Source organism: Sciurus vulgaris (assembly GCF_902686455.1).
Source record: "Sciurus vulgaris genome assembly, chromosome: 6".
Classification (NCBI taxonomy): Eukaryota; Metazoa; Chordata; class Mammalia; order Rodentia; family Sciuridae; genus Sciurus; species Sciurus vulgaris.
This window is the reverse complement of record NC_136466.1, coordinates 63,478,804-63,491,133: the sequence shown is the minus strand read 5'-3', so window position 1 is coordinate 63,491,133 and position 12,330 is coordinate 63,478,804. Positions and strand designations below refer to the sequence as shown.

General features: G+C 35.3%; 1 protein-coding gene across 7 annotated transcripts in view; it reads left to right on the top strand.

The window, feature by feature from the left end:
• The window catches only part of FBXO38 (F-box protein 38), a 49,453-nt gene extending 37,838 nt beyond the window's left edge, over positions 1 to 11,615 (top strand). For all 7 annotated transcript variants that reach the window (XM_079145531.1, XM_079145528.1, XM_079145530.1 and 4 more), the window contains 7 exons: positions 3,627 to 3,727; positions 3,956 to 4,058; positions 7,008 to 7,174; positions 8,342 to 8,487; positions 9,119 to 9,222; positions 9,554 to 9,667; positions 10,732 to 11,615. In XM_079145531.1, the coding sequence (XP_079001657.1) occupies positions 3,627 to 3,727; positions 3,956 to 4,058; positions 7,008 to 7,174; positions 8,342 to 8,487; positions 9,119 to 9,222; positions 9,554 to 9,667; positions 10,732 to 10,910 (914 nt within the window). In that variant the 3' untranslated portion in view covers positions 10,911 to 11,615. The remainder of the gene's footprint in view (positions 1 to 3,626; positions 3,728 to 3,955; positions 4,059 to 7,007; positions 7,175 to 8,341; positions 8,488 to 9,118; positions 9,223 to 9,553; positions 9,668 to 10,731) is intronic.
• Positions 11,616 to 12,330: the final 715 nt, after the last annotated feature.

The window sequence follows — 12,330 nt, the reverse complement described above, 5'->3', positions numbered from 1 at the left end:
TTTCATCATCCCAAACTGAAATTCTTAAACGGTAACTCTTCACCGTAGACTTTTTGTTACTTGGTTTTTCATATTTGTAAGTCAAACCTACCCATTTTCTGTTTTTTGTTTTTATACCACAAAAGACCTTCCATACTTGTTTCAGATAAATGTTCATATCTTTTATTAATTTATTTTATTTTACTTCTTTAGTTCAGTTTGGAATTGCATTAAATTGAAAAAAAATTATCAGTTTTACAGCACCAAGTCCTCCTATTTAGAAAATAATGCCTTGTTTTATTTTTCTTAAGTCTCTTGGCAAAGTTCTGTGGGTTTTTTGATGGTATATTTTTTTAAATAGATATCCTTCATATTAACTGCTGGGATTTTGATGTTTTTATTTTTTGCTTTGTGTTTTTCTTATACACTTTACCATTTTGTTCTGACCCGTTTTATGACTAAAACTTTTTCTCAGGTTAAGTAACTCCCTGGATTAAGAAAGAAGGAAAATTTCATTTGTGTAGTGCTTTTTATTATTGATATTCATTGCTTTGTTTTTATTTTTCAATTGAGAAAACTACTTAATGTCTGTGTTTTCCTAGGTAAATTTTTTCTTAATGATTTTTAAATACCATACACATGTATGTTTATGTTCATTAATACATTTTCTACAGAAATATCAAAGCACTGATTTTAGTATTACTCAGGTCTCTCTTTTTGAAGGAGGCAAGTTACAAATTGTTTTTAATCTAGCATGTTTTTGATATCTATTAAAGCCATTCTACTTTAATCATTTTAAGGATGAAGATCTAATAAAGGAATACATTCAATTCTTAGGAGTTATTTAATCAGTTCAAAAATAACATTTGAGTTTTTTGATTTTTGATTTGTGAGCTTGTAGAGTATTAAAACCATGTTAGAAGTGTGATTTCTAATTTGTGTAATTTCTAATTGGGGGAATAAATACTTGTAAGTTGGTCTTTGTATCTCATATAATAATTTATAAAATAGGTATTACCAAAATATTTAGTTTGGTATTCAGAGAATAGCACTTAGGATTAATATACTAAAAACTCTTTCCCAACACCCCAAGATCAGGCTGGTCTACTTTTCTTATTTCTGTAGTGTGTTTGACACTAATATGAACCACACTATATTTAATTCTGTGTTTTACTATCTGTCTTTGCAATAGTCTGAGCTCCATGAGGGCAGGGACAGTGTCTGCTTGTTCATTATATTCCTAGCTTCAAGCACCATGTCTTAACATGTGGTATAGGGCTCAGTGAATAGTCATGAACTTCATAAGGGTAGAATCATCATGCAAGGTATATTGATAGTAGAGGATATATAAAATCACTTGGAGTTATGGCTAAACAAAATTGTTACTTGCCTAAAAGCAAAGTAACACAACAAACTCTCCTGTCTTTTTATGTTGGGACACATTTGTTTTTCAAAGTCACCTACGTATACTGTTGACTTATAACTTTTTGTAGAAAACATAAACCACCAATTAGGTCATTCTGGTAATAGAAACAACTTTGAACCCTACCTTCTGAGCAATTTAAGGGGAGAGGAAAAAGTAATTCAGGAAGATGAGGAATTTGAAAATCAGATTACCAAAGCAGAATTCTAATAGAAAACGCTTAATAGAACATTGTCTGGAGGAGTGGAAACATTTATTTTCTGTTTTCATTTTTGTAGTACTAAGAAAGGGAACTAGGATCTATATAAGGATGTTTTAACAGGTGTGTGAATTTTGGCAATTGGGTGAAGTGTGCTGCTTTTAAAAGCCTTCTTGTCAGGAAGACAATTAGCTGTTGCATGAAGCTTTTTCAGGATACTATGGAAAAAGACCTTTGAATTGCAAGGGTCAATAGTGTAATGTTTTTTCAGAATCCCAGGACTTTGGTTGGTTTCAGTGTTCTTGGGAAAAGTTTGATTGGTAGAACTCCTTTTTGCCTTTAACCAAAGCAGTTCCTGCCAATTGTTTTTGCACAGAAGAATTTTACAAAATTTCAGAGGATGTAGAAAAGGGTTCTGGTTTGTAAAATACCACCTGGACTAGTTCTCTAGATTTTGTCTAATCCCAAACCTTTGGGATTGGCAGAATTTGCACCTCATTTCCCTATCTTTCTTTGTAATCTTTGGTTTGAGGTTACAGGAGAATGTTTATCACCTAACCATTGTATGTAAGAGAGATCTATGTTGGGGGTTTAATTTATAAAGGTCAACCATAATTCAGTATATATTCTGCTACAGTATGACTTCAGTATCAAAAATGAGTACAATTATCTTTTCCCAAAATAGAGTGTATGTGGTTAAGTTTGAGATTCAGATTTAAAACTTGTTTTTAATAAGACTGGGATATTTTCATTTATAATTGTAATGTTTTAGTACATAGTGGTGAATGAAAAAAGATGGCAGGTTTTCCAGCATAGTGACTAGAGGCAGATTGCCCGAGTTTGCCTCCTGGTTCTCCCTTCATGTCTTGGCAAGCCTCAGCTTTCTCATATATTAAGTGAGGAGAACAATAAATCTATTTCAGGGGAATGTTTTAAGGATGAAATGAGTTAATACAAGTAAAACTCTTAGAACAGTGCCTGACACACAGTAAGTGGCTCAGTAAATATTTACTGTTATGTACTTGTGATATGTTCATTCATTTTGAGTGCCACGTCATTTAGTAAATGTTCTTATTAACTAATTGCAAGTTGCTGACATTGAAGCAAAGATGAAATAAGATAGTGCTGATGCGTTCAAGGAACTTTTACTTTAAATTTGGAAGTAGAACAAGTATATGGGGAACTACAGAATAGTGTGTCATGTTTGGGGGTCCAGGATAATTTGTTAGCAAGTGGCAATTGAGCTGAACTCAACTCAGGGATGGTAGTATTTCAAAATGTGAAGTGAGAAAAGATATTCTGAGCAGAGGGATCTAGAGTGTTTAATAGCTTCAGAGGTATTGGCAATGGGCAATAACTAGGATATGGAAATAACTAGCATATCCCTCCCCACCCCCAAATGTCAGGCATTAAAACATGTTCACTAAGCAGCAGTCAGTAATTTAAAGTTCTCTCTCTTTTTTTTAATGTTATTTTATTTTTGATACTGAGGATTGAACCCAGGGGCACTTTTCCACTGAGCTACATCCCCAGCCCTTTTTATTTTTTATTTTGAGAAAGGATCTTGCTTAATTACTTAGGGCCTCACTAAATTATTGAGGCTGTCCTCAAAATTGTGATCCTCCTGCCTAAGCCTCCTAAGTCACGGGCTTATACAGGTATGTGCTACCATGCTGGCCTGTAATTTGAATTTCTTTAGAAAAAAAAGTCATAAGTTGAATCCACTGAAGTACTTAGGATAGGGTAAGTCAGAAAGACTATAGACTGGGAATGTTGATTACAGTGTTGGAATGGCCCAAATATTGAAAACTCTTTTTAAGTTTGATGTAGCTCTGTTTGAGATATTGGAGGGTGCTACTAATTTATAGCAGTCCCTTAGACATACTAACCTAATTGTATTCCATTGGGAAACAAATTGAGATTTGGGAGTTGCTTTGTGAAGTTTGTACATATGCATTTATATGTACTCTGTTGAAGGAAAAAAACAAAGCTAATATTTAGGTTTTCTTTTTTTACCTTTTCTAGAGGTTGCCAAAACAAAGCCACGTCATGCCATGAAACGGAAGCGGACGGCAGATAAGTCCACCAGTACCAGTGATCCTGTGATTGAGGATGACCATGTGCAGGTAAACAAGAAGCCCTCACTTACCTTTTATAGTCCAGTCCAGTTCTTGGACAGTGCAAAGAATCTGAAATCCTTATATAGTTTCTTTACTCCAAAGAGAATAATTAGTAACAGCTACTTCTCAGTTATATCCATGAAAACATTTAAGCAATTAAAAAATAAAAATAACAGAAAAATACCCTTATATGTAGCAATGGGTTTTTTTTTTTTTTTTTTTTTTTAATTGTAGGTTCTTGTATTAAAATCCAAAAATCTTGTTGGAGTCACTATGACCAATTGTGGAATCACAGATCTAGTACTGAAAGACTGTCCCAAGATGATGTTCATCCATGGTATGTATTTGTATTGTATAAGAGCATTTTGAATGACTAAAGAAATTAAGAGCTCATAAATACCACAATAACATTAGTATATCATTTGTTTAAAGGAACATGTTGGATTATCTGTATTTATTTATTTTTAAAATATTTTTTAGTTGTCAGTGGACCTTTATTTATTTGTGCATGGCGTCAAGAATCGGATCCAGTGCCTCACACGTGCCAGGCAAGGGTTCTACAACGGAGCCACAATCCCAACCCCTGGATTATCTTTAATTCTGTTATTTTCCTTTGGTTCTCAAGTAATTTCACCATAATGAGGATCCATATGCCAAAACTTGATTCATTTAGTAAATAGTATCTCCTCTGAAAGATAAATTGCTTCCTGATCTTGCAAAGTACATGGATGGGTGCTAGAGTCAGATCCACCTTAGCTTGAATCCTGGCTCAGCCATCTGCTTTTGTGTGCTTTATGTATGTTTTATGCATGAACATCCTTGAGGGGAGTTTACCAGTTCTGCATTTGACTGAGATGATCAGTTATCCTCAGTCATAATTCATGGCACAGTGTCTTTAGTCCAAGCCCACTTTTCCTGTCAGCCCCAATTTTTGTCTTGTTGCAGCTACCTTTGTTCCATCCTCTATGCTGAGGTATTTTATGTGTCCTTCCAGTATACTTTTCATGTCTTAAAAAATGTCTCTCTCAAATATAAGATGTTGCTTTGTGTGAGCTTTTAAATTTTACATAATCTATTTATTTTTCCTCTTTCATTCAGAATTATATTTTTAATATCCATCCATGTAAAATTGAGCACATCTGTCTTGTTCCTTGCCTGGGCATGTTATATATTTTGTGTTCATTTTGTTTAGTCTATAAAATGTACCCAGTTATGCGTAACTCATGAAGCATATGTGAAAGTTTAGTGTAGTGATTGATGTATCCAGGTATATGTGTGTGCGCCACCTACACACACACAGTAAGGGGTCTGACCTCTAGTAAATGCCTGGTAAATATTAATCTGTATTATATAAGTATTATAAAAAGTATTAAGGGTTTTTCTTTGTATGTCTCTGACAATATTGCTAGTAAACAAATTCCATTAAAAGATGCTTAAACTGTTTGTCATAAATTAGGAAAATTCCAGAAAGGAGAGGTGAAACTGAGATTCATACACTACCTCTCCCCTGCATTCTGTACGACTCCAGACCCTAGGGACCCTAGGCCCTGTGTTTACTCTGAAGAGGTAGTACTTTTTTCCATCCCAGCCAAGGAGTTTGTTGGTCTTGAAACATCTAACAATTGCTATCTCCTGTTGGAGTTTCTTCCTAAAATAGAAAGCATGAGCTCTTCAGAATCTCAGAAATCATATAGCAGGGCTCTTGTGAGCCAGTCTGTTAGCATTTCTGAGCCAACTCAGCATCTAAGCATTCCTCTAAAAGGAATGAGAAAGTTTCTGAGAATCTGAGTTCCAGATTCTCTTTTTGTACTTGACTCTGAGTCTTCCCATGTCTTCTCTAACCCGTAATGGGTCACATGGCCTCAGTGCCAGCATTTTACCCCTTCAACTAAGTTGTTTAGTTCAGCTTATCATGGGACAAAGGATCTTAGATAAGTAACTCGTTCTCTAGTTACTAGCTAAGTTAGTGGCAGATGAGATTAACCTTAACCATGTCTGGTTTTATAGCAGAACCATTTGATTCTTATCACCATGTAGTCCTTTCTCTATATCCTCCCTGTCTTCAACACCAGTTCCCCTTCTTTCCACCACATCACAGAGGAGTCTAAAAGGCAGGACACTGGCTCAGTGTTTAAACATCGAAGTTAGTTACAAGGAAGAATTACAGGGGAAGATGGTGTTTATGTCAGGTATCTTATAGATGACTTTATGAAATGTTAAGAACTTAGGCAAATCAGTCTTCTGGTTTCATAATCTTTTTCATTTAATATTGTCTCTTGAGTTGGATCAGGTTGAAATTTGTGGTTTAGTAAAGGATATAGGGATGGGGATGTAACTAAGGGATAGAGTGCTTGCCTAGTATGTGCAAAGCTCTTGAGTTTGATCCCCAGCAACACACACATACACACAAACAGAAAGATAATACTTTCTTAAATTGATGTTCTGGTGCAGTTAGGTGCAGTTAAGTGCATTTATTATATCACAGTTACTTTTCTCTATTATGTCATGTTCCGTTACAAACAGGAAGTTTGCTTAATCTTGTTTAAGACTAGCATTTTCAATAGAACTTTTCGCAGTGTGTATGTTCTGTATCCAAACCGTTTAATGTGATAACCACTAGCACATGTGACTATTGAACACTTGAACTGTGCTTGTGCCTAAGGAATTGTAGTTTAATTTTATTATATTTTAATTTATTTGAATTTAAATAACTGCTGGTAGTTAATGACTACTGTATTGTGCTATACAGCCTTAGACTAAAGTACTCAGATATTTCTGGGTCTCCCCGCCACCACTCCCAAGGTTCTGTTTCTATACTTGTGATGGAATTAAAACCAACTTTGCTCATTACCTGTGAGTGAATGTAAGATAAGATACGCTAATTATTCCAGATTTATTTGACCACTTACCACAAGGTTGTATAAATTAATAAAATTAATAGTTATAATTCATTCTGTAAGTATTTTCTTAACAGTTCCTGTGTGGGCAAGTCATTTTCTGGTACTTGGTTTCTTTGACAGTAAATTCTTAGAAGAAAAAGGCATTGCCTCTAGTAGCATGAGGACAACCAGCTTCTATTGAACTGAACACAATGACGCATTCAGATTCTTTTGTTAAATGGTATTTGTACTCTATCATAATATTTGACCTATGTTAAAGATGTTTACAGCTGCAGTGTCTTCTGCTAATATTTAGGCCAATCCTCCTATCTTTCAAATGGGCTACATGTTGCTTTCTTATTTTGTACAAATTATTTATAAAGCTTGTCATTGTTTTCATTTTGTAGCTACCAGATGCAGGGTACTGAAACATTTAAAAGTTGAAAATGCACCAATTGTAAACCGATTTGACTATGCACAATGCAAGAAACTGAATATGGATCAGGTATTAGACCAGATACTAAGGATGCCTCCTGAGAGAAACCGTATCATATACCTCCGCCCAATGCAGCAGGTAACAAGCTGTTCTCCTTTCTGATGATATACACATTATGGTTGATATTTGTTTATTTTGTCTTCAACCTTTTGGACTCGGCATATATTCATTTGCTCAACCCACAGTAATGGTTCTCTAGATTCTACAGAGTTCCTTTAAGGACTGTCTTGCCAATGCTTTATTAATGCTTCTCTAGTCGATTTTTATAAGGTTTTAGCTAGTTATATAGAGGCATTGTCATTCAACAAGTTTTTGTACTTATTGAAAGTTACCTATGACTAAGAGCACAGACTCAAGTTTCAAACTACCTGATTCGTATTCTGACTTTCTGACCTACAGCAGATTTCTTAACTTCTGTGTCTTAATTTCTTTACTTGTTAAATTAAAATAAAAGAATACACCTAAGGTTATTGTTATATCTCAGCTAAAATATGTGATATATGAAAATAGTTGCTGGTATATAGTAAACAATAGTGTGATAGCTGCATTATTACCTTTATTGTTATTAAAAGCAAATTTTGTGTATGAGATTTTTGCTTGATACCAAAAGAGTTTAAAAAGATGATTAGAGAACCCTTGGACTTGGTATGTGAGCCAGGCCCCAGAAGAGCCAGTTCAACAAACATTTCTGACTGTCTCAATACTCACAATTTGCTGTATGCTGTAAAATTCACAGAATGTTTCCTTCCCAAAAAGGAAATAAACGTGTACCACTGCTACTGCAGGGTGGGTGTTAGAGATTAGTAAGAGGGTGCATGAGAAGAAACCAGTACGAACAGAGGCTACAAAGAGCTGCAAAGTGTGTTCTGTCCTTAAGACGACTCGTGATCCAGGTCAAGTAGGAGTGTGGTTCTATGCATTCAGATATAGTCAGTACTGAAACCTATAAAAGACTTCCTCAGAAGTGATTTCTGGGTTGATTGAGATCAGTTACCCAAACCAGGACTCTCTCTGGCTTTCCAGGTATTTACATCACAGTGAGAGATAAATTTCTGAGTCTACTGGTCAGAGACTTGCCCCCCATCATGGCAGGCTGTGTTCAGGGCTATAGATGGCTGTTGGATTTTCAAATCAGCAAAGATTTCAATACTGAGGGGACCAAAGAAAGCTTATTCGTGCTTTGGGAGATGGATACCTAAGACCTTCTTTCTTGGGCCAAAGACCTCTTTATAATATCTTCCACAGGTGGACACACTAACTTTGGAGCAGAAACTGTTTAGTGGTCCCTATCCCTATCACATCTGTATCATCCATGAATTCAGTAACCCTCCCAATGTCCGGAACAAAGTGCGCATTCGCAGCTGGATGGACACTATAGCAAACATCAATCAGTAAGTAACTCTGACCCTGAAAGACCTTTTCAGTCACTTCTCACAGTAGAGAGTCCCAGAAGCAAATCCCAGTTATTCCTCCTTTTAAATCTTTCCAGTTGAGCTTTATAGCCAGGCATGTCATGAAACTAACATTTGTGAAAAACTTAGGGAAATTAGAACTTAAAACTAATGAGCACAACATGTATGTATGTAGCTTTTTTATTTTCAAACTTAGAGAAAAGTTACACAAGAACAGACTACCTCTATCTTAGACTATTTCTTTAGTTATGGGACATGGAAAAGAGATCAAGTTAAAGAAGATGTAAGACTGCTATTTTACATTATCGGAAAATTAGATTTTCTATGTATTTGTTGTATAGATGTATTAAGCATTATCTGTACACAAGATATTTGCATAGAGAATGGCTTTCTTTCCTTGATATGACTTTGAAAATAGTAAATAAAGTAACTTTGACCTGACTAGACTTGACATTCTCTAGTTTGAGTAAATGGGGACTGTTAGAGTCAATATTTTGTCTGAGATATTTGTAGAATCTGGGCCTAAAACATCTTGATAGCTTCTTTCTACTCAACACCCTAACATTTTCAGTTTTCTAATTTTTATTTAATTTTTCCTGTTTTCCTCCAGGGAACTCATTAAGTATGAATTCTTCCCTGAAGCCACTCGAAGTGAAGAAGACCTAAAGAAATACCCCAAATATCCCTGGGGGAGAGAAATCTATACTTTAGAGGGTAAGTATTTACTAATGGTTGAAAAACTAAGTAGCCGTGAGCTGGATGGAGGGACATAACTTAGGGAAAATATGAATGGGAATCTCTGAATATCTGCAAGAAGCAGGAACCAGATCAATATTGCTCTGCCTGTACAACTCTTTGCTAGCCCTAGAACACATAGAGCAATGATGAAAGACAGAAAGTGGTGAATTGTAAATTACTGTGATTTGAGAGAAGGCACCCGGTTCAGTCTCTGCTTTGCATTTTAATTGCTGCTTAATAAAAGTACAGAGTTTAACTCTATCAGCACTTCCATACCAGTAACACTTTTACCCCTGTCTTCTTTTAGGTGTTGTAGACGGAGCTCCATATTCCATGATTTCTGACTTCCCTTGGCTGAGGTCCCTGAGGGCAGCAGAGCCAAACAGTTTTGCCCGATATGATTTTGAAGATGATGAAGAAAGTAATTATGACCTGACTTGACTTGCATTCTCTAGTTTGAGTATATCCTACTAAATAGTTAATATTTTGTTTGAAAATTAGCAACAGTGCAGCTTTTAGGTGGTTTCCGATATAAATATTTTATCCCGTACCTCCCCTCCCCCCAAAAAAATTTGCACATTATAGATGCTCAACAGACTTACTGGGTATATATTATGGGGAAGATTCTTTCAAATAGATTTTCCTATTAGATTTTCTTGTATTACATAAGTTTTTAATTTTTTTGTTGTTGTTCTGGAGATTGAACCCAGGACCTTGACCATAGGGTGCATACACTGTACCACTGAGCTCCACTCCCAGTTACCTAAATATTTATAATCTTTTTACACTTTATTGAAGCATTTATCAACAATAATGTTATAGAATTGTTCTGCAGCTTGTGAGCTACTTGTTGCATGGTACATGGGAACTATGATAATTTAGGAAGAAATTTAGGGAGAAGCTTTTAATAGAATAAGTATTAAGGCACTTGTGTATTCATTTGTAGTTACATTTTTTAAAAGAACTATTTTATTTATTTTTATTTTGATTCGTTGTACACAAATGGGGTACAACTTTTGTTTCTCTGGTTGTGTAATCATACATGTACATAGGATAATGATGTTTGTCTCATTCTATTATTTTTTTCTTCTCCCCACCTCTTCCCTATTCCTCATTTTCCTCTATACTATTCATCCTTCCTCCATTCTTGCCTTCCCCCACCCCCCATTATGTATCATCATCCACTTATCAGAGAAATCATTTGGCTTTTGGTTTTTTGGGATTGAGAACTATTTTATAAGGAAGTGAAGTTTTATGAGCTACATGTACATGTATATAACCTACCTACCTGGTGTATCATGTTTATCAGGGGGCTTCAGTCATATCTAGGCATCAAACATGGTGTAAAACTAAAGTGATAGGGACTGTTCATGTATCAGTATATTAGGTTGTCATGTGTAGGAATATTTCCTGGACTAGCATGTCAGATTAACTTTCTAAATGATTGATCATTATACATGTCTTCCCTTCTCTCTCATTTCTAAGGTACTATCTATGCTCCTCGAAGGAAAGGACAACTATCTGCTGACATCTGTATGGAAACAATAGGGGAGGAAATCTCAGAGATGCGGCAGATGAAGAAGGGTGTGTTTCAGCGAGTAGTGGCAATTTTTATCCACTATTGTGATGTCAATGGAGAGCCAGTTGAAGATGACTACATTTGATTGGTTCCTCCTCCTCTCCAGCTATTCTGACAGAAATCAGCTAGGGCCATCCATTTGCCAGAATGCTTCACGGGGACTTGGGGCATGGAGATGGGAGGCCCTGGCTCAGTTTGGTATATAGGAAATGTATAAGGAACATTGAAATTGTATACAAAGATTTGTAAATAGCGGAAATATACAGACACTTCCTAAAGTACCAACTTTATATCATATGTTTATACAATTTAATTTAAAAATTTACTTTAATGAAGGCAGATAATTTGAGAGTTCATTTTGTTCTTTTTCTTTCCTAACTTAGTTCATTAAAGTGTCATTTTTTGACTGAGCCCCCATTTACTATATTCTTAATAATCACCGTCATCCCCTTAAATCTGTGCCTTTTTCTTCTTGAGCAAAACTGTTTGAGTAAATCTGTTGAAGAGTGTGTCTTGTATGCTTTTTTTTGTTGTTATTAAAATACAACTAAACTGTATAGTCAGAAAGGCTATATGTTTCTGTACAAAAATGTGATTCCTTTTTTTCCTTGATATTATAGTTGCCATGTTTCTTTAAATAAAAAGACTCATGAGCTTTAAAAAAAATGAATTTGAGGGAGAAATGGAAAAGTTTCCAAAGCATTTCTAGTTATTTATTTCCACATTCAATTGTGTATATGCTTTATCTTGAATATAAAAATAAAAGTTTATTAAAAACTTTTTGTTTGTTTGTTTGGGTCCTGAGTCCCTCTTTTAAAAGAAGAGTAGCAAATACTATACAAAAAAAGTGAGATATAGAGTTGTGTCTAAATAAGTTTCCACCGTTGTCCAGTTTGAGTAGTTGGGACTACAGGTGTGTGCCACCATGCCTGACCTCAGTTCTTAATCTGTTTAAAGTTCCATGACTGCAAGACATTCAACTCATAGAACTCTATTTGATACAGTGTTGGGGTCAACAGAATCTCCTAAAACTCTTGGTCATCAGGAGATGGCCTTTGTCCTTTCCAAAGAAGAGAAATTATCCTGATGTGGCAATGATGTATGTTGTATAATAGTATCAAAAAGCAAAAAGTTTTTGTAGGACAGGCTCCTCACACTGGCTATCAAATATCAAGGTAATGATGAATTGAAGAATTGAATCATGGCGTGGCTTAAACCATAAGTGAGCTGTGCTCTGTTTGGCTCCTCATCCTTTTAATATCATCAGGGGTCAAAAAGCAAAAACTTTAGAGCAACACCTGTCTTCTAGGTATGGCTTTGCCACTTGGGAGCTGAGTGATGTTAGGAAGGTATGTCAACTGAACTTGTGCGAAGTAACACACGGGGAAAGGGCTATATTAGATCAAAGGACATTATGATTAGAAAAATAATGCACTGCACACAGCAAAAATTTATCTTGAGTTCTGCAAACAGAACATTCCATAAAATTAGAACATTATCCTTGA